We start from the raw sequence: 27344 nt of genomic DNA, 5'->3' as shown, positions 1-27344 counted from the left end.
GATTCCAACAGTCAATGAGTCAGTCTCCAAGGACTTCCATATTTGGGTACTCTTTTTGATTTCTCAACAGAAGGATCACATTATAAACTTAACTAGTACCAGAGTTTACTTCAAGGCCACAAGCACAGAGAAACAATTATTAGCATCAGCTAGCTTCAAGTCAAGGGGAACTTCTGTCTAGGAGAACCTCAGCTATCTTCTTTACATAGAAAGGGAATAGCTATTGCTATATAATCTGGAAATCTTATTTCGCTGCTCTATTAACAAGTAGCCATGAATTTTACAAATGTGTTTTTCAGATACTATCTTTAGGGATCCATCTGAGATGTCTGTTAATAGGTGCTTTTGAGGGCAGAGAAATACAGCACATAATATATTTGTCTCATAGGAACAAACTTGTCTTTTAATATTTTCTTCCTAACCAAAGTGTGGGTGACAACAGCATCAAAGAAAAAAATCATCTGTCATGATCACAAAAAACAGTGATGATTCATCAGACAGCTTAAACACATAAAATTATGCATCATATCTTATTATGGCATAATTAACAAACAGAACTCAGTTGCAATATACATTTGACCTATGTAAATTTGAATTAAAAAACACTATAAACACTAGTACTTAGTTTATAATTAGAAGTATGAGATGTCAATATAGGTTTCCTTGTGGTTAGCACAAGGACTAAAGTAGTTTTAAAGTTTAGAATCAGAAGTATGAGGTGTCAATATATCCATTTCCTTGTGGTTATCACAAGCACTTTATAAGCTGTATTCAGTTGAGAGTGCAATGACAGCAGATCTCCAATACATGTCTGGCAATCTTTGTGACATTTTTTTTTCACCCATTAGAACATATTTTTCAAAGTTAAGGGATCATTTAGTACTTCTTGGCTTCATTTTTCCTCCTACATCTTTATTATTGGTAAGTCATCAGCAAATGCTTTTTTCTTTCCAAAAGACCTTAACATCATGTCTCACAGAATTATCTATTTTATTTATTTATGTTTTGGTAGCAGGGCAGGTGCTTACGCCACTGAGCTAAATCCCTTGCCCCCAATTTTTTTTTTTTGTACTGAGAATCAAACTCTTGAAATCGTGCTTGCCAGGCAGGTGCTGTGCTGCTGAGTTGTATCTCTGGCCCCTCAGAGAGTTCTTAAAAAAAAAAAAAAAAAATCCTGGTAGCAATAATTTTCCTGCCCCCTCTAACTGGGATATGGTTGTTTACTAAGTAACAGTGAATGAGTGGAACACATAAAAGGGGCAAGAATAAGAAGTTAACATTTATTTTCTGAAGCAATTTTATCCACTGAATAAAGCTTGCCGCTCAGTATGAACCACTCTGTTAAACGGGCTCAAAGTGAGAATTTTTAAAAAATTTCTTCTTCCTCAGGAAGTTACATTGTTACTTTGCTTCAATAAAGAAAATGTCAAATATATTTACTATGAGAATTTACAGCTTGCTTCTTAAAAAGCACAAGGCAAGTGTATCTCTTACTGACTGATCATCTTTATGACTTACACTCAGAAAGAAAACACCTGTGAGCAGCTGAGTATCCAAGCCAAATGACCTCTCACTGCTCCTCCCCAGGGTGCTTCCTTCCCAACACAAGAGATGAGGCACCCTCCCCACCCCAGGTTCTGATTTGACTCTGATCACAGTCAATAGTTGTTTTGAGAGGAATTTTTAGTTTCATTAAATAGTGACAGGAGATTTGATAGAATAAAACATATTTTAAAGCAACAGAGTTTACTCTGATACACTGCTGGTCAGTTTGCATTATTCTTCATTTTACTGCTTGACAATGAAAATTTTATATATTAGGATGACAGCTGACAAGAAAGATGTAGGTCAAATTTAAAAAGCATATTAACTACACACTTTGAAAGCACTCACATCAGATGTATCTTCTTTAATTAAAAAGCATTCATTTTATTGTGTAACTGTATTTTGAGAGTGATTGATCACATTAATTATTGATTCTTAAGCCCTGAGGCCTATTAAGTAATTTGATTTTCTTGCCTACATATGGAAGTCAGATTAATATTAATGATAAAAATAGAGACTGATCAGCACAAATACACCTACTTAAGTATCACGTACACAAAGAAAAGACAATTCTGATTTAGGTATTCCTTAGAATTTTAAGGGCAGATGAGAAAGAAAAATCTTAGTACTGGGAAAAATCTTGTCATGGGGAAATGATTATGTTTTTCTTAATTTCATGAGTGATAACACTTATATGATGAGAGTAAAAGAATAGTTTTAAAACAAAGAAAGTTGGGTAACAGAAGAATTACTCATTTAATTGTTCTATCAATGGTTAGTTAGGTAAAATTGGAAAATATTTATCCTAAAAATGTCTAAGACATAATTACTAGATTTGACTACATACTGTAATGAGGTATCATATATGAGAAAGTTCCTAGAATACTTCAAGAATGTAAACAGGCATATTCATGCATATACTTTAACTAAAACAAAATTAAATTAAAAAATGATAAAGAAACAGACTGCCTCTTCTTAAAGTATGTAAGGAATTAATTTATCAGTTGATGATGTTATCGCCTTCATATAACTCTCCTCCCTTGCTCTGGTCTACCTGCTTATGGGCTACCAGCACCACAATCTACTCAAAATCAGAAATGCTAAGTGGATATATAGGGTCACACATGTACCGAAGGCACATCACAGACACTCAGTGTCAGTGCCCGGCAGTTGGGAAGAATATGGACACATGTTCAGTGAGCAGGGCTACAGAACAGCTAACATTACCCCTGTGTGTATGTTGCCTAGTCCAACCTAAATATGAAATGCTTTCTTAGAAACACAAGACTATTTAGCATGCTGAATGGAATGCTATCAGTTTTAAATTCTACAAATGATAAGTAGATTTTCAAACCAGCATAAATGTCCATTCAAAATTCATGTTACAGTTGTAGAAAACTTGGATTCAATCTTTAGTCATAAAAATACGAACAAAATTTTTACTCTCATATATCATCCACATACCATGTCACAGACACTAGCAGATGTTTTATTTCCCTTTTTATATACTATTCATCAACATTACAAAAGCTGCTGTTACTCTTATTTTATAGATAAGAGACTGATACTTAGATTAAATAGCTTGCTAGAAGTCATAAGACAGGAAAGTTCTGAAGCCTGACTTCACTGTAGCCTACCCGGTTTCAGATTACTCTTCATAATACAGTCTGATGCTTTGGAATATCCAAATATAAGAAAGAAAGAAAGAAAGAAAGAAAGAAAGAAAGAAAGAAAGAAAGAAAGAAAGATAGATGCTTGCTTGGAACTATGTATGTGATCTATGCGATGTAAGACATAGAGATAAGATGCAGGGATATAATAAGTCTGGGCCTCTCTAATATTTCTGTGTGTGAGTGAAATAAGGACAGAATAACTCAAAATGAGCCTTCACCAGATATACCAAATTATATGTTTACTGTGACTACCATGTTTGACCTAATGATGACATGAACATAACTACTCTAATACAGCTGCTCCGAGAAGGTATTTCTATTGGGCAATTACTTCCACAAATTATCAATTGGGAAAAAGAGAAAAATTGTCTAATTACCTATTTGGTGGCACATACTAAGCTCAGGTTCCACTCAGACAGAACATTCCGCATATGTCCAATGTTGGCACTCCCTCAATCATTCATCTCTCTTTGTTGTTTCACATTCCTCATCCTCTTCCTCTTAGTACCTCAGTCACTAACTTCCTTCAATAGCTGTCTACTGTTGTGCCTCTGGTTTGTTGCATGATCTGCCCCCATCCCTGGTTTTTATCTATCACAGAACTGAACTGAAATTTCTTGAACATCCTCTTGGTGTAAAAGGTTTCAAGGATCCCTGTTGCCAAATACTGCCAAATATTTTCTGGGTGCTCTGAAGGACCCACTCAGTTTGAGAATGCCTGTAGCCTAAAATATGAAAAGAACAAATCTGAGACACAGTAACAATGTCAACAATCTCATGGACTATGCCAAAGGGAGTACTATCTGCTCTTTGGAAAGCTAATGAGTTTACAGAATTTGTAGGAAATTCAGTAGTATTTGACACTTTAAATACAGCTCATACAGTTAAGGGTTAAATTAAAATTTAAAAATCTAAGAAGAAATCTCAAAATACAAATTTGCATATTTGTGTAGGAACTACTTTATATATTGTATGTCATTTTTCTAATGAATAATGAATTTAGTTCTTTGTAAACAAAATTAAAACTTACCTCTGGAAGTCAGCAACCAACTTAACATCAGCAATGACAATCTTATGCTCAATAATCATGTGCTTCAGAAGTTTGTCTTGTTCAGCCACAGGAAAATGTTCTTCACAGAAAATACAAGGCACAGATGGAGAATCTACTGAAGTGGTGGTGCCACCTGGACTTTCTGGCAGGGAAAGTGGCTCCAGGATACAATCCTTACTGTCTGGGAGACAGAAAGAGAGAGAGAGAGAAAAAAAAGCTGGAACCAACTTTTTAGATCTCTTATCTCTTGTATTAGAAGGATTCTTAAGATATTTACATATCTACAAAAAGAAAAATACATATTCTACAAGAATATTATAATTTCAAATGCTTTTGCAACTCAGGGGTAGGGAGTATCGCAGAGTAGCTCAAACATCCCACTTGCTTGTTTGGGGAAAACCCATTTGTCAGGGCAGTTGTTCAAACTGTTTTTGTAGACACTGGCCAATGACACCAGTTCCTTAACTTGCAAGAGAAGAGCCTATTACATGCTGGTTTAAGGTCCTAGATGTGAAAGTCATCATAAAAAGGCTATTGGCCAGCCTGTCTTTTAGGCTGCTTGCCATTAAATGTACAAATGCTTTCCTACTTTTGATTTGTCGAGAAGACTGTTCTTATATTGGTTTGACACAGCATATGCTGGGTAGCCAAGGTGTCAATTTTCTAAATTAATCTGCTTATCATTTGTTTATTACATAATTATGTATCACAACTGAGTCTTCTGTGAACAAAGAGATGAATGCTCAACTATGAGATACTAATGGTAAACATTTTTTCTTCAGTGTCCTTTTCTTAGTATCACCTATAGTATCTCTAAGCATTGAAGTGTGTAAGGTCTATGGAAATGTGCAGGACTCTTCTTGTGCTTGCTGGCTGTTCTGCGGACTGGACCTGTTACTTACACAGCCTACTGACCAAGCAGTAATCAGGAAACTTAAGAAAACCAGGGTAGCAACTGGCATTTGTAGGAGGATAGTGATCTTCTTCCGAAAAGCTGGCTATTCCAAGGACCACACAGTCTTCTGAATTAGGTTAATATTAGTTCTCCCTGTGACATTTTATTTATTTTACCTTATTATTTAAGGCATTTTAAATTGACTAAGACTAATTAATTGTATCAGCCTCTGCTACCCTGCTGCTGAGAGCTTAAGCAATGAATAAGTGATACAGGAGGAAAGCATCCATTTTTCCCACTTTAGAAAAACAACTTAGTACCTATTAGTTGCTAGTCTTTTCTGTTCACTGTTGCATGACATGATGTTTATCACCAATAATAAAGTGCTCATAATTTGTGTGGAGGTATAAATCACTGAAATGAAAAAGACAAGGAGATAGTGGATATAGAGAGTACACGTGAGCAGAAAGAAGGACCACATAATAGCCAGCGAAGAAAGGTTTCCCTTTGGGGAGGATCTCTAGTACCCTGCACATATACTCTATTCATATAAAAGAATGCTAAATCAAATTGTTTACCTTTATTCATAGTGAAAACATAGGCTATAATGACGGTACGGAGAATAATTAAAATACAAAAACACATCAGAAGCATAAAAAAGAAATGGGTGCTAGCAATTTATATTTATTAAATTAGGCATTGGACTTCTTCAGTTGTATTCTTCAGCTGAAGCTTAAATTTTGTAGGAACCTAAATGCACATACAAAAATAAGAAAGAATGGGAGGTAAGTAATATACTTACAAAATCATAGTACGATAATATTTTATATCACTAGAATATGACAACCAAAGGTAGCATACTATAAATAAAAGTAGCATGAAATGAATAAATATTACCTGCCTAATAGGAAATACCAGGACCATATTACATCCTTTGAATGAGATATATGCCAACTTATTTTTTAATGGGGTAAAAACTATGATAATAATTACCAAGAGTAACAAGTGACATTTATTGATGCTCACTATTTGTAAGTTACCAGCATAGTACATTAGGGTCTTTTCTCAATTAATCCTTTTTTATTTGGTAATGTTATTACAATCCCAACTTTCAGATAACAGAATTGAGGCTAGAAAAGTCACATAATTTTCCAAAGTCACTATGTTGGTAAGTGACATAAGCATAATTAAGTTCTGCTAACCTCAAATATTATATTATGCTGCTTCCAATATCAAAAGCCATTTCCTAAATTCTGTTTCTCCTTTAATATATATTTCATTGCTGTTTTGCATTAATGTATATCTATAAGTTACTCTGCATTTATAAGCATTCAGGCAGTGTCCTGTATCTCTTTTAGCATTCTTACCCAAAGCTTAGTAACCCGTTTTTTCCCCCAAATCACTGTAATATATAGCTCCTTAGCATCATCGTTTTAATTTTTCCCTGAGGCTTTCCTACAAATTTTCTACTATTCCTCTTTGGTTCATTTTTTCCTCTTTTGTACATCTAATGCCTATTTTTTCTTCTTTCAAGTTATGCCTAAAAGAACAGACAAAAATTCTCATATACTACAAATACATTTCTTGTCATTGAAAAGGGACAGAAGAACAAAATCATGAATACACTAACTGTGGTTTGGGGGAAGCTTGAGTTGCTATATACTGCAGAAAATAAAAGTTTTAATACAACCTTTTTAGATAGTTAAGTTTTTGCTCTTACTCTAGCTAGCCACCTTTCTCAAAATGGTAATAGCATTTATCAGATGGAGCACTTTGTTTACCTATATATTATTTTTTCTCCCACTAGACTGTTAATTCTTGCAAAGTAAAGTTAACCCTGGCTGTTTTAATTATTTGGTATCTACATTCAAAAAACCTGTATGCCTACCACGACTAGCATTGCCATTGTATGGTTACTTTGTACGAGGCACTGTTAAGCATATTAACCCTCGTAGTACCCTAATGCAGGAGGTTTTGTTTTGATCCCTATTTTATAAATGAGGGAACTGAGAAGGTAGTGACCTGTGTTAGACAGCTACTGAGTGATGGAGAAAGAATCTGAATCCAAGCAGTCTGGCTTAAGCATTTAACTCTGAACGTATACCTAACATTAAGGAGTTTAGATTTTTTTTCCTATTGGAAGCAGGCCCATGTCCATGTTTTAAACTGACATGAGGAGATTCAACTGGAAAAAGGCAAGTTTCAAGATGGAGAGAACATTTGGGAGACTACTATGGATGTCAAAGTCTTGAGGACTTGTTTGGAGCAGCAACATGAGCTCTTGGAGGGGTGGCGAAGAGACAGAGGAGAAGATACAGAAATCAAACCGACAGCTCTTAATTACTGACTGGGCACTGGGAATGAAGAAAGGAGAAGAGCGGGAATGTTTCAGGCTGAGAGGACTGTACAAACGGGTGTGCCAGTCAACCTAGGATTATAGATAGAGAAGCAGGTTGGTTTTATAAATGGAAAGGATATTGAGTGTGTTTTAGGTGCATTTGGTTATCTGTTTAGAAGTTAACTGTTCCTCTTATTGCTGGTGGATAAAAGTAGCTGAAACTGAGGTCTCACGTGAAGCATTTGTACTATTATTTTTGTTAGGTTCTTCTCTGGTTCTCCTATGACTTGACCCACTCATCTCTTCAGGCCCAACATGAGCAAGATTCACTGCTGTAAATAACTATATACAGCTCTCTACCACTATGCGACTCTATGAATAAATGGTCTTCATATGTCTCACATAGTGGCTGGAACAAAATTGGTACTTAATATGTGTTTGTTAAATGAAGGTATGAAAAAAATGAATGAGCCAGAGGTATTTTCAACTAGAGTTCTAAGATCAACTTAGTTTCTAGGAAAAGTCCTATTTTAGGCAACATCTGTTATCTGTCTTTAGGGAAATTTTCTTTTTGGAATTGAGGGTAAAGCAGATTTTATTTACAGCAAGATCTTTAAAGTGGGCTTTGATGCAACCAGCCCAGTGGTAATTAATAAATAATGACATAAAATTGTACTAAATATCAGATGATATATTATTGAATCATGTAGTACAGGTATGTTAGATTTTATTAGGAATTTTTAAATTCTGTTTTTATTTTTTATGTAAGGATACTGTTCTGTGAACAAAGAACAGGTAGCATCTGGAATACAGGGTAAGTCACATGATTCTATTCAAGGATTTTTATATGGAAAAGAACTGAAACTCAATATACATTTTAGTATACCACAATAATTTCCAGATCTGTTTGAATTTCATCACCTGTGTGCTGCAGATTAAACTCTGGGTCTTGTGCAATGGAGATCTTTTAAAAAATACTGAGTTTAGGACTTTACTTTAGATGGAGGGGTATGCAATTTATATTGAGTGGCAGCCTAGATGAGACTTAATAATGTCATTCCCAGACTGCTATGTGGGATTTGACTATTCAGAGGATGGTCACATGCCAACTGTGAATATCATGATCAAGGAGACTATTATGGTTATCTTAGACTTATGGAAAACACCATGAAATTCACTGACAAAGCCAGTGGCAAAACTTATTTGACAGTCTGTTCTGTCCTACAGCATGTTTCCAAAATGCTAAGTGTTGGAACAGTAGATATAACTCATTTATATGTCTAAGACATTATTCATTTCCAGCTGCCACTGGACTATGTATGTTTAAAAGACAATGGATATAAAAATATACGATGCTCTACTTCAAAGATTTTGAAGTCTAAAAGGTAAAAGAAAATAAATCACATCTAGCTTCTCTTAGCAAAAAGGAAAAAAAAAGGCATCTTGGAAATTCTGTTTTGGCCCAAAATTCACTTCACATATGTGTTATAAATTAACAACAACAAATCATCTGCTTTAGTTCTCACTTTGAGCAGCAACTTGCTCAAATGAATGAAGAAAATAACCCATGGAAGCTGAGTTTCTGGGGGATCCTATGCTATTACCAATTATACAAATTCTAGGTAAGATCAACAAAATGTCAAACTATTATCCTCAGACAGTGCTTTTCAAAGTTTAATGTGTGTGAGTCGCTTGGCAATATTATGAAAACATTCAGATCCAGTAGGTATGGCCATGGAAATGTAACATTCCAGTCTCCTGCTGCTATGGGCACAACAGACAAGAGGAGCTAAGGTGTAGTGCTCTGAAATCCCATCTGCGCTGAGGCTAAGCCTCCAACAGGCTGCTCTGAGTCAGTGACAAAGGATCCCTAGCCAATATACATAACTACTGGGGTCTGTACCTAGATCCCCAACTCCCCAAATGTGTGCACGGCGAAGGCTCAAAGGACTAAGACATGGCATGGTCTTTAGAGCTGCAGGAAGAGTGAGATCCTAGGCAGAGCTCATAACTCTGCAGGCCGACCGATGCTGGGCAGGTGTATTTAATCAGAACAAGCAAGGAGTTGGGTGGACAATGGAGGAAACCTGAACAGGATCTTGGGAGGAGTTCAAGGACCCCTTAGAGCAACAGATGATGCCAACTAAGGAAAACTATCCAGAAAGTCTCTAGGTGGCCTCAGCTGTGGCCTATCTTGTCCCCAGCAGTGTTTCCTCATTCTCAGTTTAATCATGCCCAGGCCACACCACAGCCCTGCATATGCTCTCCAACACATAACAAACTCAGGCAACTCAATAACAAAATAAGAAACAGCCAGATTAAAAATCAGGCAAAAGGACCTGAATAACATTTCTTCAAATAAGATATAGGAATGGTCAACATGTATATGAAGTACTCGACATCATTAATTATGCAAATCATTACCACAATGACATCTTACACTTGTTATGATGACTAATAAAAAAATGTTCGCAAGGATGTAGAGGGATTGGAACCACTGTGCTTTGCTGGTATAAATGCTTTTAAAAAAAGTATGGAGGGTCCTCAAAATATAAAAATAGAACTAGTTTTTACAGTATTCGAGACTGAACCTAAGGCATTTGCACTGAGCTACATTGCTGAACCCCTTCTCCCCTTTAAAATTTTGAGACAGGGACTCGATAAATTGGTAAGCTGCCTACACTGAGTTTGAACTGGCAGTTCTCCTGCTTTAGCCTCTCAGAGAGCTGGGATACCAGGGGTTCTGCCACTCCCAGCCTAAAACTGAAATTATCATATGATCCAACCATCTTACATTATTTACCTAATGAAGTGAACATAGCATGTCAAAGAAGTATTTGTACTCCAATGTTCACAGAAGCATTACTCACAATAACCGTGGAGTGGTGACAACAAAAGAATGGATGAAGAAAAGATGATATGTAAATATGAAGAATACTATTTAGTCTTAAAAAAGAAAACATATATCATAATGCTATGACATAGATGAGCCTTAAAGGCCTTTCATTCATGAAATAAGTCACTGACAGGAAACTAAATACCAAATGAGTCTACTTTCATGTGGGATCTAAAGTAGTCACACGCTGAAGCAGAAAGCAGAATAGTGGGTGGCAGGGCTGAGAAAATGAAAAGAGGAATTACTGTTCAGTAAGTAGGTACAGGGCTTCAGTTATGCAAGATGATCCGGTGCGAGAGATCTGCTGCACAATAGTGTACACACAGTAGTACTGGGTGTTTAAACATTAGAGAGATTTCATTTAATGTGTGTAAATCACAACTGTAGAAAAAGGGAGAGGGGAGAAGAGCCAAGTGGCTGAAGTCAAGGTTAGCAGAATCATTATCCTTTTTACTCCTGTTGACCAATCAGGAACAAATTACTTAGCATCTCTTAGCCTGTTTTCACAACATAAAATGCATTAATCACAATTCCTCTGAAACAGTTGTCAAAAGGGCGAAGTGAAGAAATTAATTTAAAGCCAATGAGTGCCAGACACACACAAGCTCAATAAAAAGCTAGCTCCTGTTACTGGAGTACTAATAATGAGGATGGCTATACGAATGAGGTCAAAAGGAGATGGGTGTCTTCTGCACTGATATGTATTAGGAACGCCTGTGAATTAACTGGAAGTAAACATTTCAAGGTTCTAATAGATTTAAAGAATTAAACCACATGAGAGGGGAGCCTAGACTTCTAAAGAAAACTTAAGTTCATTTTTCAAATACTGTATCTATTTACTTTTAAGTCCTCATTACATTATTGAAACTCAAAAGCTTCTGCATTCTCTTGATCACTTTGTTATTTCTTCTAACAGGAAGAGACAGATGAAGGAGAAAATATAATACATTTGATCTAGAATCAAGGAAAATTGAATTTACATTGATAACCTCAATTTTTTGCGCAAGAGATAGGCCCCACTCATACTATAGACAAGGACTGAAATAAATGTGGAAAACATTTAGAACTACTATCACAAGAATGTAGTTGATAGATAAGATAAAACCCAATGATTATACAAGTCCTGAAAGCTTAGTTGATGTTAGCTGGCTACTTTGCTTATACATTTATACTTTAACAACATACATATAGCCTGTGCTTAAAGGGCTTGGCTTCCTTACAACATGTTATATGATCTAGTTTCCAAATTATGCAGTTCTACAAACATGAATAACATAGAATGGGATTTCTGAATAGAATATATCAGAATTACCTGACCATCTAAAAGAACCTTCTGTGATGAACAGAATACTCTACAATGGCTCTGTCCAATAATGGTAGCTATTAACCACAGGCAGCTACTAAGCACTTGAAATGTGGATAGTGAAAGTGGGGAACAAAATTTCAATGTTATTTAATTTAAATAACCGTATGTGGATAGTAACTACCATATTGGATAAGAAAGATCTAATTAGCACAGATATTCTTATTCAGGGGTCTAGAGGCACTTAGGTAATTCACAAACTCTAGGTCTTGTGGAGCTCAGACTGAAACTGTATTCCACATTAAGAGTACATGACATCTTCCAGGAAGGCCTTTAGCTTCACAAGTTCTTAAATAGTCCAGGGAATTAAAAACAGTTTGAAAAATTAATGAATTCTGTTCCTTATATTTTCTATAATTTGGTCTATCATTTTTATTTATGATGTGTAAGTGACTAGTGTCATTAAACTGGGATTCCAAGTAACCTCAGAAGTTACTAAAACAACCACTATTCTAAAGCAGAGTTCAAAAGATTTCACCTTATAGCCAGGGCAGAAGAAAGACTATGCAATAATTATATATGAATCTATAGACACAACTCTGAAAAAACTGTGTTTTTGTTTTCTTCCTTTTTGAGACAAGAGTTTCACTATGCAGTTCAAGTTGGCTTTGATTTAATTTTTGTAACTTATGCTGGCCTCGAATTTGTAGCAATCCTCCTGCCTCAGCCTCCTGAGTGATTAATACGGATTATAGGTATAAGCCACTATGCCTGGCTTAAAACTGTATTTTTAATGTGAGTATCACAGTTCTCAATATTATTACCACTGAAGTTAACCCTTTGCACTATAGTTTCTGGATGTAAAAATATTACCTTATTAAATTGTATAAATACAGCAATTCATTAATGATAATCACTATAATTAGTTAAATGTAATTTATATTACTAGGAAGGAGTCCTTACCCAATGGGGATATATATTCTGGGCAAAAAGGACATATGACTACATATGTCTTTAAGAAAGTTTTACTTAAAAAAAGCAATATGATTTTCCATGTAGAATAAATAAAAACGATGCTTTTGTTCCCTAAAGATTTTCCTGCTTATATTTTCATTCTATAAAGAAGTCTGTTTAGGTATGAATTTCTGAACCATCTTTTAGTACCCAGTCATTTTTAGTAAGGCAGACTTGTTTGGTTTATATACAACATTATCAATAACAAAGATGGGTCAGGGAAAGTAGAATGACAAGTGAAAATTATACTACTGTAACATTAAAGCTAGATGTTTAACCTTTTTAGAAATGCCAACACATTTCTTTCTTATATATCCCCCCCCCCAACACTTTCCATCTACTGAATTTGGCAGGATGGGCTGTGAAGTTAGATATTTGTAGATGATCTTGTCTAGAAAACTCTTCTTGAGTTCAGGTAATATTTCAAAAAACACACTTAGGAGCAAATCATTTAAACAGATTAGAGGCGAACCTCTTTGTAGAAATAGTTTGATTTTCTATCCATGTTACTGGTTTCATTTTTTTTTTCTTTATCGGTACCAGAGATAGAACTCACGACTGTGCGCTTGCAAGGCAGGCGCTTATGCCGCTGAGCTAAATCCCCAGCCCCTGGTTTCATTTCTTGACTGTTGATTACTTGTGTTTCTGGTTTATATAGGAAACTGTTTTACTATTATCTACTCTTTATAGAGGAATCAGTACTGTCTACTATAACAATGTGAAAATAACATTTATGCAGAAGCAGCAGCTGTTTGAAATGTTATAAACCTATGACATTTTAGAGGGAAATAAAACCTAGAAAGTAAAGAGATAAAAACAAATCCTTCCTTATGAATAGGATGAATGGCTGATTTGTTTATAGATTTAAATCAGACAAGATTTCTATTGTTAAAATATACATTTAAGACATATACAGTAAGTATATTCAGTTCCCTAGAAATATTTTCTCTAATTACTGTTAATAGGAGATTTAGACTAAGAAGATGAAGGACCATATTCTGTATCTATATGATTATATTAAACATTCCCTCATATCAAAGATATTCCCTCTATGGCTCCTATTCTACTCTTTTAAAAATACCTCACACCACGCATGATGGCACCTAATTATAATCCCAGCACCTGGCAGGCTGATGCAGAAGAATTACCCCAAATTCAAGGCCAGCCTAGGCTGCAAAGTGAGTTCAAGGCCAGTCTGGAATAAGTAGCAAAGCCTTCTCTTAAAACATAAATAAGAGAGAATTCTGAGAAGTTAAAATAAGACTATGATGAATTATTATTTTGATGGGGCTCAAAGTAGGGATCCTGGGGCCCTATTTGGAAATCAAGGCTGGATATGCATTTCATTCTGAGAAGTCAAGAATACTTAATAGGAACTAAGTCCACAACTTCACCTCCCTTTTACCAGTAGAGTGCAGAATGATTTTCCAACATTTAAAACTGGAAATAAATAAAAAGGCACTAAAATCTTAACTCTAGTTAATGGTAAACTTAATTAATCAGAATAACATTAATTGCCATTAATGCTGATGATCCCAAAAGGAGGGCCAATGTAACAAAAGACAGACAAACCAAAGGCTTTCATGCAAGATGGGGAAACCGAAGTGACTGCTCTTATTTACTTGGTTTTAGAGAAAAGATGCAAAGGAAGGAGAGGCAAACTCTGATTCACAAAGACATGGCTGGTTATTGGCCTGTCTCAGACTTTCTATTCTCTCCTGTCCCTTCTCCCTTTTTTTGGTAGTACTGGCAATTGAACCAAAGATCTTTGCACTGACCTACGTTTCCAGACTTTTCAAATTTTTTATTTTTAGACAGCTTCATTAAGACACTACATTGCCCAGGCTGGGCTTGAACCTGTGATGTGCCTGCCTCAGTCTCCCAGTGCTAGGATTACAGGCATGTGCCACTAGGCCTGGCAAATGCTTTCTATGTAAGTGGAGCCCAGTGGAAGTTGCACAGTCATTATTTTAGAATTAGTAGCCTCTCAATGTTTTAATGAAATGAATTGGCTGGTAGCAAAATTGTAAATTATCTATCTGATGCTTCCTATGAAGTATAATTAGTGTTTTTGATAGAATCATTAAGTTTCTCAGTTGTGGAACTAATATTCTCCATTGACAAAAGCAGCTGGGTATGTCATTTTAATTTTAGTGCTAATATTTCAGTTCATATGAATTTTCCAGTAAAATAAAACAAACAAACCAGTTTTTGTGGAACAGGAAAAGAATGATTTTGGGAAGGCCTCCCCTCCCCGAAATCTATGATACTAAATAACAGACTTTCAAAAGTACCACATACAGCTGGGCTTAGTGTTGCAGGCCTGTAATTCCAGCACCCTGGGAGGTTGAGGAGGAGCCTTAGTGAGACCTACTGTCATGGTTTGCATCTATATGTCACCACAAAGCCTCATATGATTACAGGTGAGGCTTTTGGAAGGTAATTGGATAATGGGGGCATTAAAGCTGATTTGCTGTTTGGAGGGGAATAGGTTGGAAGAGGTGGGTTACTGTAGCCCAGACCTGGAAGGTTAATTTTCTTGCTGGCTCCTCCCTGCTTTGTGGTTGCCTAAGGTAAGCCATGCCCTTCTGCTTTGGAGCCAGGCAATCATGGCCTTCACCTCTACAAACTGTGAGCCAATATAAATTTCTCCTCCTTAAAATGTGCATGTTGGATATTGGGTCTTGATGGCCAGAAAAGTGACAAGACTACCCATTTCAAAATAAAAATGTGAGGTCATGTAGCTCACTGAGAAAGACCTGACTCTCTCAAACAGGAGGAGACAGCCACTGATTTTACTTCTTGTTTTCGAACATCTGAGTTTCTCAAACTCTTTCTCTCTCTCCTCTCTCTCCCTCCTTCCCTCTCACACACTCACTCACACACAATATTATCAACTAGTTCCTTGAAAAAATCTGTTCTGTCTTTCTACTGAATGGGCAGTACTGTTTTTGTTGACAACTTTACAAATATATTTTTCACTTTATTTTATATCCTAAACATATTCATAAATTGGAATACAGCCAAGTAGTGCTTTCAAGTTATCATCTACGCTGAATAGATTTTTCACTTACAGAAAAGTCACAAAATATAGTCTCTGCCCTTCTCTTCTGACAAATAACTTTAGCTTAATCTGAAAATAGCAAATACCACACCAAATTCTAAAATTAAAAAAAGTTTGAACCAATTCCTTTTTGATCAGTTGGTGAGATATTAAAGTTAGCAACTAATCTAACTTCTTTAGAAGACTAGTCATTAACACCTAGGAATGTGGCTGTTAGTGTTTACTGAATACCACTGGGTGAGTCAGTTGAGACTCTATTCATCCAGCAGAACTGCTGAAACAGCCTTCTTCCTAAGTTTTCTCACAAGCAGCTTCATAACAGTGATGTTCCTGGTTGTGAGTATCCATCCATTTAGTATGGTTGGGCCACACTGACTACGAATGGACTGTTTGGATGCATAATACAGTCAATGTCCAAGTAAGAGAACTCTATTTGATCTTTTCCTGATGAAACAAATGTATCACTATCTCCTTCCATGAAAGTTTAATAATCAAATAAGAAATCTTACAAGTCTGCTAAATCAAGCATGTCTTCATCAGCATATATACACACACAGGAGGGTGAAGTATAATCATCAGTAATTGCTGTGTTTCATTCACCAAACTGCACAAGCACATGTAACATCTGATACAAGTAGGTTGGGTTTGATTGTGTGTGATGGGAACAGGACGCAGAGCTGGCACTACACTGTGCCCTCCCTACAGAGTTCTGTTATCTCCTAGCGCCCCAGCACCGTACCACTGAATCATGAAAAATACTGCTAAAAATCACACAATGTTAGATGTTTATGATTTTATAGGGCCATGTCTAGGACTACACACAGCTTGAGGATGAAAAATAAGAAATTGTTTTAAGCCTTGGTATTAAAAGAAGCTTTACTAAAATCAGGTAGAACTTTAGCTGAGCGCTACTGTATAACCACCATGTTCAGGAATCTGTTTCCCTATTCCTAGGAAGACATTCTTCTTGCTCATTTTCAGGTCAAAGCTGTGGTGGATACTAAAGAGGAAATGAAGAGAAGTAGAGCTGGATTCCTGAAGGAATTAACTAATGTAGATGGAGAATTTGCATCTTTTTCATGTTCACCCACACATCTAACATAACCTAGAATGTCAGGAGCACCAAAAAAAAACTAAGAACAAAGTAGAATTTTAAAACAGTTCCGATACAAGATGGTAAAATATCAACCCACAGAACTACATTCAATGCTAGTCACAGGCTAACCTGCCAAGGCAGAGGCCTGGCCTTTTTTAAGGCATTTAACAAAACTTCTTCTGTAAGTTACTTGTTCCTGCTATCATTGGGCTGCTTTTATAACAATATACTATCAGTACTCTTTTAAAGCTTCCGTGAAACACTTGAGTCAGTCATAGTCAGAAGAGTTTTACAACTATAATTTTTCAATTTATTCATCTACTGACAATGACTTTATTCTTCAGTGAAGTTAGGTATCATAAATCCTACTACCATGATACATAATCTAAAATTTAGTATCAAAGAACCTATCTCCACAATAATATAATCTTTAGAAAACATCTGACCATATCATAAAAATCCCTTCTAAGATGAAGGATAAGGAAGTAAAATAATGTAGGGACAATAAACAAGACACAACAGAGTTTAGCTCCCACTTCAGACATGGTCTATTTCCTATGCTCAGCTGGGCATGGTGGTTTACACCCATAATCCTTGCATTCTGGGAGGCTGAGTAAAGGGGACCACAAATTTGAGCCCAACTTGGGCAGTTTAGCAATTTAATGAGAAATGGCCTCAAAATATTAAATCAAAAAAAGGGGGCCTGGGGAGAGACCTCAGTGGTAAGGCCTTGGGTTCTTAGTACTGACAAAATGTTTTATATCACAATTACAGAAATGAATCAAAAAGTGGTATAAATCTTATCTGTAAAAGAACAGGGGTTCTAGTTAACCTAAAAGGCATGCTGCAGATTACTCAGGTAACGCGGTGTGCCAAATTTCGCCAGCACTTAATCTGACTAGCACTCATTTTCCTGGAATGTCTAAACATGTTATTAAAAATGACATGCTGATGAATACCTTTAGATATTTTCAGGCAGTAGTTCTCAACCCTAACAGTGAACATGAATCAACTAGGAGCTTTCAAAACATGCTGTCATTTTTTTACACAGACATTCGAATGTAATTTCTCTGTGGTGGCGGGAATATGTTTTATGTGAAGCCACAAACCACTGTTGTAATGAGAACCTGTTATGATTAATTTTATGACTTTATCAGTAGAAGTATAAAAAAATATGCTGTGAGAGATGAGTATGCTTTTAGAAAAAAATCACCTTTTCTATAGGTTTCAGAAGATAGTTTGTGAAAAATAAAGTTATATTTTGTACTTGCTAAACTAAAGAAAGAGAAGACTATAAAAGTAATGATATTACAGTCTTTACTGATGCAAGCTTTTTTTAAAAATGTGTGTTGGTTCAGGACATTTGATAAATTGAAAAAGTTGTATTAGTTCATATATATTTTTTCTAGCACTACCACAGTTTGAAGCAATTATAGTTTTTTTTTCATTATTCCAAAAAAAAAAAAAGGTTTACAAGCACATAAATCTCTGAATTCTAGCAAAATTCTACATAAGACTTTTCTTTAATAAGGACTTCAAGAACTATTATACTGTTAAAGCTATATCAAAAAGCTGAGAATTCAGGAGCACAGATACAGAAGACACATATTTTCTTCCTATGTTTCAAAAGCATCTACCTGGTGGGGTTATTTATATACCCTTGGTCAGAATTAATTTTTTGTTTTTCAATACTGGAGGACTGAATCACTAAACTAAACTAGCCTTCACACTAAACTAAGTCCTCAGTCCTTTTTATGTTTTAAGACAGGGTCATGCTACATTGCCCAGGCTAGGTTTGATTTTGTAGTCCCTGCTTTACCCTCCCAGAGTAAGGATCATAGGGATGTAACAGGTCGCCTGGCTTAAGAATTTAATGTTCATTTAACTCCTTTTCATTCAAAGTAAATACCCCCTGCAAAGATCCATGTTCCAAAGGAAGGAAAAACTAAAAAAATAAAAAATTCAATAATGCAAATGATCAACTGGACTATTATTCTATATTTTGATGCAATACAGATCTAACCATGTTGTAAAATTTTTTTTTTTTTTTTTTAAACAAGGATTGCTCTGGTTACAAAAACTCTCTGGTAAAGCGTAACAGTGGAGGGCCAAGGATTCAGTGGCATAAGTACCTGCCTTGTGGTGTGGAAAGAGAGGCAGTTCCTAACTAGAGCTGGATCCTCAGCTTCTTCATATAGCTTAACAGTGGGAAGAGTAGCAGTGCCTAGCCCTGTTTCCCCTCGTAAGTTTTTCAAGAATTCATATATGGTAATAGAACAGAAATATAACATACTAGGACAGGTGAGGGCATCTCCTAGACAGTTCTCCAAACATAGCTCAGCTTCCAAGTACAGGTGGGGACCCCTAAGGAGCCTCTGTCTCCCCACCGTATGCACACGTGCACACCTGACACAGTACAGAAACAGTGGCAAAAGACAGCACGGTGACAGTTACTGGCAGAGAAGGGCATAGGCAAGGGAGGGCCAGGCTGCCACGGGGTGACCCCGGCTTGGGCGTCCTATGGGTTTCAGGCACTGGGTGTGTACCGTAGCACCAGGCAGCTGAAATTGTTCTCCTTCAGTGAGAATGGACAGAGACAGAGACAGGCAAGACAGATTAGCTGGTACCTTCTCTATGGACCCGGGGGCAAGGGAACAGGCCACTGTGCATATGCTCACTATGGCTTGACACTTCTTGAAGAAGGAGTGAGACCTGTGGGCATCCTTCAGCTGGGACAGGCAGTGGTTTGTCACCTGAGGGGAGAGGGGCCAGGTCAGTGATGTGGGGACCTACAGGTGGAAGCTGAGTGGGTAAGTTACAGAAGCAGGCAGTGGCTGGGGTGGGAGGACGGGCATAGCTCAGCAGGGGCGTGAGCTTCGGGGTATGTTGACTGCCCTGCCTTCGGGCCCAAGCTGGCTTCTTTATCCCACAGCTGCCCCAACCCACCCTGAAGTGCAAGGAGCCCTCCCCTCGGCGGGGCCCTTGAAAGCAGTTGTCCACCACCACTCCTGTCTGTAATACGGCCAAAGACTACCACAGTGACTATATGCAGCCAGGCATCACAAATGCCTGGTGCTCAGGGAGGCTAAGGCAGGAGGACTGCAAGCTTGAGCTCAGCCTGAGCAAGTTAAAAAAAGAAAAAAAAAAGAAAGAAAAAAAAAAAAAAGAATTAAGACAATGAATTTCAAAATTAGAAACAAATTCCAAAATACTAAGCCACTAAGTTATGTGAGTACATGCACAGGCATGCTCTTATCTATCTATCTATCTATATCCTCAAATCTAAAATGAGCTTTCTTCCTTGAAGGTCAACTTTCTTTCCTTTCTATTTTAATGCTTTTACACATGATCACTTTTTTTGGTCACTGGGTGAAAGGACTGTGCCTTGAGTAGTAATATCTTGATTTACATGAAAATTAAATTTGCCTTTACAGCAAATGATCATGAGTTATCTTTTGAATTTCGAGAAAAAGCACTCAAACTCTTTAGGATCCTCTGAATGAATCTTATACTGGGCCAGAGATAACAAAAACTGCTGAGCTTAGCTATCCCAACGGAAGGAAAGGTGGACACCAGAAAATCTTGAGAAATTCTTAAATTGTTTCACAGGATTTATGAGGTACAAAGAGAGGAAAACAGCAGCAGTCTGGGAGAACCTGCTGCATTGTATCAATGTTTGGACTGTATAGAAAGGGATCATTGTGGCTTCTAAGTCCAGGCACCTTCCTATTCATTTCCCTTTGTCTTCAAATTCCAAGATATATTTCTGTTTTCTGTCACATATAGCTATTTTTATTGGTATCACCCAACATTCTGCATAAAACCTATGTAATCAGAGGTGAAGACTGACAATCTGTCTTTTTGACCAGAAGTAGTTAGAACAGCAAAGTATCAACCTAAATGAAGCCTGACAGCCCAAGAACTTGTACACACACAGAAACAAAAGTATCTGGGAAAGTATTCACAGCTTTTCACCAAGTTCTTAATGAGAACTGAGATGATTATAATGCTAAGAAATAAAACCAAACCCACCATCTAGAAAGCCAGTGTTATCTATTCAAAAAAGATACACACTGTGTAAAATGCTGCCCTGTGTATTAAGTATATCCACAAGTACAAATTATAGCATGTACTGTTGTAACACTAGGGAGCAAGATAAATTTAGGAGGCCTTATTTCCCAGTGTGATGTTCTCAAGCTTTAAAAGCTGGGGCTTTCATGTGAAGGGCTTGACTCTAATCAAGGACAGATGGATGAAAAGGATGCCTTATTTCTATTAGTCTTTATACTAGGAAGTTTACAAGGCTGGGCGAGGAAGTCTGTAATCCCAGCCCGTGGGAGGCTGAGGCAGTAGTAGTTCAAGGCTAGCCTGGACTACAAAGGGAGTGCAAGGTCAGCCTGAACTGTAGAGTAAGACCTTGTCTCAAATAAACAGATACACACAAAGAGAGAGAAGAGAAGAAAAAAAAAGTTTATAGACATTCTCTGATTTAGTTACCAGAAATGCCCTGCAAGGAAAGCCTTTTGGTCACTGTTAGGCTGTCAAAACCACAGTTTTAAACTTATCTCAATGGGTTAGTGACAACTCAATTACATTACTACATTTCTGCAATGGTTTCATTCAGTAACTACTACAAAGTCCATCAACCCCTATACACTCCTGCCTCTGAGAATCTCCACAGATCCCAAAACTCTAAATAAAATTAGCAATCTACTTTTTAATCTGGAAACAGTATGACTTACAAGTTGGTCTCCACTGTCCACCAACAATAAATACATTTTATCTAAATATCACATGTAACATTTTACCCCAAATCCTTAAATTTTTTTTTTGACATTCAAGTCCCTTTAAAAATGTCTGTTTTTATGAGTTTATTCATAATTCTCTGTTAAAATGACACTAGTGCTCATTTGTTTAATCCTGTTGAATATAAAGCTTCTGATCAGAGAACTGGTATCCTTCCATGCTTTCAGATGTTAAGTACTGGGCTTTTCCTTGACAATGAGGTTACATATCCAATAAGGAGTCTAGAAGATGGAGCTCATGAACACTGACTCTAGAACTCAGGCTTCAAGTCATTTTATTGCTCAAGAGCCAATAGTTGGGCCTTGGAGTTATGATTATGATGGAGGTGTCTGCCCCATTCTCTTTCTTGGCTGTAGGAACACTGTTTAAATACAATACATGATAATTTACTATTGCTTCACTCTGTTTTTACTTTTTAAGGATACTAAGTCTCTAAAGTTGGGCAGTATTATTCATTAACTTTTATAACGAAAAGGTTTTCGTATTTTTATTTTCTTTTGTCTTTTTCCTTTTTATCGGTACCAGGAATCGAACTCACGACTGCCTGCTTGCAAGGCAGGTGCTTATGCCGCTGAGCTAAATCCCCAGCCCCTAGGTTTTCGTATTTTTAACTGAAAAAAATTTACAACACAACTTCTTAATTGATAGCCATTGAAAAGTTTCTTAATATAAATAATAGCATATTTTTATATTACTGAGACCGAATATTTCTCTTAAAAATATATTGCTTACAGAACAGTGCTTTTATATAAGTTAAAGAACATTAGAAACCAAGGATGTGGGGCTGGGGATTTAGCTCAGCGGCATAAGCGCCTGCCTTGTAAGCAGGCAGTCGTGAGTTCGATCCCTGGTACCGATAAAAAGGAAAAAGGCAAAAAAAAAAAAAAAAAAAACCAAGGATGTGACCTGATTTGGAACAAATGGAAGTTTCAGGTCACCCACCTTGTTTTCTAGACTCCTAATTGGATATGTAACCTCATTGTCAAGGAAAAGCCCAGTACTTAACATCTGATAACAGCAAAAAAGGATTAAATGAATTACAGAAATTATGCAAGTCAGGAATACTGTTAAATGGGAAAAATACAACCATATTTACAGTATGGTCTCATTTTTAAAAAGTTAGAGCTGTAGCTTTATCTGTATATCCCAACAAGGAAAACAAAAAAAAAGACAAACCAGAAGGAATTAGGGAATTACTTTTGTCTTTTAGAAGCTTTTATATTCATATGTCAGGAAGAATGCTTAACAGATGAACTTAACCATTTGGAAATTTTTGAAGATTGTTTTTTACCCCAATGCATTTCTATTTCAGAGATCGCTTGATTCATATTACCCATTCATTAATTTGGCATCTTGGATATCCAGGTCTTCTGCACAGAATTATTTTATTCCATTTCTAGAAAGCAAACACTACAGGCTGAAAGTTCAAAATGAAGACAGCCTGGTTTGTATGAGTTGTTACTTTTGTGCACCCGTTAACATGTTTCTAACTTTCCCTCCCAATTTCAATAAAACCCTCAACATTAAAATCTTGCCCCCCCAATATCTTAAATAGTATAAAACAAAACCACAAAAAGCAAATAAAAAACCCCCAAAACACTAGGTTCTGAATTAACAGTTCTTATATAGAAGATGTATCCTTTATCAAAGTACTGAAAAGAAAATCTATGGTCTACACTTGTGCCTGGCTTTCCTTTGTAGATTTGAGGATCACAACACCTTTGTCCCTACTACACTTTATTTTTATGCTAATTACATTGAGAACAGGGAAGTTTCTAATATTTGAAATGTATTTTTAAAAAACCCTATTAACAGCCTCTCATAATATATGACAGAGCAAGAAATCTTGACTTACTTATGCAAAAATATGAAAATGCATTTTATTATTATCTGGGGATAATGAAACAAAATCAGAGCACATGCTGGCATTTTAACTGTGTTAAATCCAACACTTACATGAATCAATTTATTAGCAATAAGCCAGTCTACTACCTCATCAATACAGATGGCTAGTATCAGGAAAGGAAGAATAAGAGAACCTCAGAAAACACAAAAACAGTTTCAAAGCAACAGAGGCATCAGTGTGAAGCATATTTAAAAGAACTTAGAAATTAGTTTCCCAAAGACTAAAACCAAACTCAATTTGCAAACATAAATGGAAGACACTTATAAAAGTAGTTTTAAAAAGTCACAAAGGTAAGTTGGTGCAGTGGGAATGAACATTTATTTGCGCCACAGACAATATATTTGCACCAAAATTATAAAATGTAAAAACATTTTAGATGTTTATACACAAAGACTAATGTTTCCTCATAGATACTCAGATATTTTAACTTTCTCCTTGAAGATCTGTTCAACTTGGCATGTAACAAACAATCAAAAACTAAATTAATTCTTTAAAATTATTAGTAAGAAAAATGATTAAACATTACATCTGTGCATAATCACTCATGTGACAACTCAAAATAATTGCATAGTGCTGGGAATAGGGTTGCTAGATAAAACATAGTATTCCCAATTAAATTTGAATTACAAAGAGTATTTTTAAAAATGTAAGTATGCCCCAAATACTGTATGGTAGTATACAGTACAAATATATCCTGTATAGTATTTCAGATATGAACAAACAAAACTACTGTTAATCTGAAATTCAAATAAAACTGGGCTTCATCTTTTTATTTTCATTTGCTGAAGTACTAAAACAGAAACACTCTACTTTGTACTCCATCTTTAAACGTCATTAACAGACTCCTATGGAGCAAGTCTTCCTGTGTTCAGCCCAGTGGCCACCACTTCTCTGCTTAGCTCACAGCAGGCTCAGACCCACAGGACCCACACACTGGTAATCCCCATACCAATCCCACCTTGATTATTATGTATTTCATTTGCTATGTACATTATTTTATTTTCAATTAGCTATCAGTATTAAAATGGAATGAACAAACATTAAAAGCATAATTCCAGATGCTGGCTTGTTTTTTCCTTTTTAAATACGGGCAATTCTGAATGCACTTGGAACACACCGAGTTCTGGATGGTTGTTTCCTTAGTTGACATAAGTGTGTTCCTGTTTACTGCAATCCTTATAATCCTGTAATCCTAACACCGAACTGAAGATAGTAGTAATTTAAAGAGACTATAGTATTAGTAGATGAAGTGTAAATACTACTGTCATTAGACTTTATTTAAATTCACTTTGCATTCACTTGCCTCATTCTTTTACCTGGTAAGTCTCTCACAGGCTGAGTTCATGTCCTGGGTTTTGTTATACACACTCTTTTTTATATGCATTATTTCTCTCCTTATAAACTAGTACACGGAGAAGAACAGAAACAATCCCTCAGTCTATTTTCCCTATCAGTTTTTAAGTTTAATGTAGGGAGGGAGTTTGTCCATTTTGTTTATTCCCCTGTTCCCAGTTACTTAGCATAGGAGATGCTGGCTAAATACCGGCTCGACTAGAGAAGGAGAAGCAGGAATTATGAAAACAAACAAACAAATAGCATTTAGGATTATCTGGTCTGAAGTCAGTAAGGCAAAGTGTACTGAGTATGTTGCCAGTCATCAAAACATGTTTGTAATTTGTGAAGTATGCAACGTTTGAAAAGCAACTACTCAACATAATAATCTTCAAAATCTGGTAAGCCCCTTATACAAAACATACTGTTGGTTTGTGATATGTCGCCAGATACATTAAAGGTCATTATGACCCATTACCCAATGGAACAAACTTAGAATGTTTTTCCATTTCCCAATTCTAACCACATTTCCTCAGTAGTTGGGAGTTTTAAAGGAATATGGAAATATAAAACAAAAGAAATAAAAAGCATAGATCTGTTGTATGAACAAGTTGGCCCCAATATCATGGAATTACATCTTTCAAATTGACCCAGAAACACTCTTATTCTATTCCCAGTTTTAAAATTCACAACAAATTTCCTTGGAGATTTTCTTCCTTAAATGTAGAGATGCAGTCTCTACACTTTCCAGGTCTCTGATGAAAGGACTTTGGTTATTTCTCTGTGTTAGACATTTAGGAGATAAATGTGAGGAAGGAAGATAACTCAAAAGTTGATGAGAGCTGAGAAAAAAGGACAACATATTGCAAATCAGAATTACTTCAGAAAATCTATTGTTTGCCAGGTTAATTATACTTAAAAATCTCTTGTCTATTCACTCCAAATATCACATATTTACTAAAAACCAATGTTATTAAGCATCAAGCTAGGGCAACGACTATATGGATGAGGACATGGATCCTGATCTCAGACTGCAGGCAGACACTAGCAATTCTAACACACAGTATTTCTTATGAATTAAGGTATGTGCAGGGAATATGGAAAACCTAGAAAACAGAAGAGCATCTAAGTTTGCCTGTCGAAGTGTAAGAAGTGACTTTCAGGGTGAACACAAGTAGTACCTGGAAACAGCAGACCTAGATGGGGAGAGCAAAGCTGCCATAAAAAGCAACTGGCGGGAGGTCACAAGGCAGCATGTGAATATTGTTAGTAATCAAGGATCTGCTCCCACCATGAAGCAGTTACAAAGGCTAGGTGACGCATACTAAAGATCTGAACTGAAGCAGTGAAGACCATGAGAAAGGAACAAATGGCAGGTGCTTAACTTAGTAGGGTGACTGGCTCACTCTATGGCTGTTTCCTTGGACTAACTGACCTTTGGATTCCTGACCAGAGAAATCATAACTTGTCTTGATTTCTGAACCTTGTTTAGCTCTATTATAATGCTGATGATCTGGCCTTCAGGTCCAGGCAGACCACCACCAACACAACTTCCTTAGGCTGTTTCAACTTCTTGATATATAGATGGTTCAGTTTTAGGAATGAAATACTTCACTTAATGGAATGTTCCTTTCCGGCTCAACTTTCTGCCTGGATCTACAAGTTCTGAGATCTAGCTGCCTCTTAAAACTTTACATGTCATAGGTTAACTTGTCCTTTTTGCAATTCCCTATTATATCTGTTTCCTATTTTGCTCTGTAAGTTATGGCCTCCAAAAGAAGCTTGTTTCCAATGCATGTTTATGATGTATTTAATGATAAAAAGGATAAATTACTAACCACAGCAAAAAAAAAAAAGCACTAATTAAAAGACTTCTTTCAAAAATAGATGCTTGTCATCACTTACAAATTAAAAAAAACCTACATATTTTTACAGTCTGAGTCATTACCTAATACTATAGATTTAATAGCAATGATTTGGCTTTTTCTTATGATTGTTAATGAAAGGTAAGTAAGCATTAGGATATATTCATTTTTAGTAGCTGAAATCAATTACACTGCATGCCTTATTTTATCTTAATGCAAAATTATATTCAGCTAATATTTCATTTAAGAGGTATCAAAAACACTAAAGCAATTTCTAATCATGTTAGCACAACCAAGGACACATAAAAACTGTATGTGATGTTACCCACTACACCAGTTTACCTTACATACCAATGGTTCTGTAACTTTAATGTATCTAAATTGCCTGAAGGAGTTGAATAGCTGATGCAGTTGGTTTGGGATATGGCATGTGAATAAGGATTTCCAACAACCTCGTAAGAGCTGCTGTTGCTGGAAAACCATATTTTGAGAACCACAGCTGTACACCAACCTGGGGCATGAATGAGGGAGAGGAAATGCTATCCCAATTGTGGTTTACT

General features: G+C 36.2%; 1 protein-coding gene across 3 annotated transcripts in view; it reads right to left on the bottom strand.

Annotated features, from left to right (window-relative positions):
• Znf277 (zinc finger protein 277) overlaps positions 1 to 27344 on the bottom strand; it is a 120102-nt gene that overhangs the window by 63762 nt on the left and 28996 nt on the right. For 2 of the 3 annotated variants that reach the window (XR_001201292.3, XM_013152456.3), the window contains exons 2-3: positions 19503 to 19628; positions 4249 to 4450 (exon numbers count right to left, since the gene is read on the bottom strand). Coding sequence is in view for 2 of the 3 variants with exons in the window: in XM_013152456.3 (XP_013007910.2) it covers positions 4249 to 4450; positions 19503 to 19628 (328 nt within the window). In the remaining variant the exon portion in view is untranslated. The remainder of the gene's footprint in view (positions 1 to 4248; positions 4451 to 19502; positions 19629 to 27344) is intronic. The other variant, XM_003469836.5, reaches the window with a different exon arrangement.

The sequence above is a fragment of the Cavia porcellus genome, unplaced genomic scaffold, assembly GCF_034190915.1.
Source record: "Cavia porcellus strain 051 isolate PalLab524CR breed Dunkin Hartley unplaced genomic scaffold, mCavPor4.1 scaffold_2, whole genome shotgun sequence".
NCBI lineage: Eukaryota > Metazoa > Chordata > Mammalia > Rodentia > Caviidae > Cavia > Cavia porcellus.
Note: the sequence above shows the minus strand (reverse complement) of the source record. Positions and strands in the feature narration are given on the sequence as shown.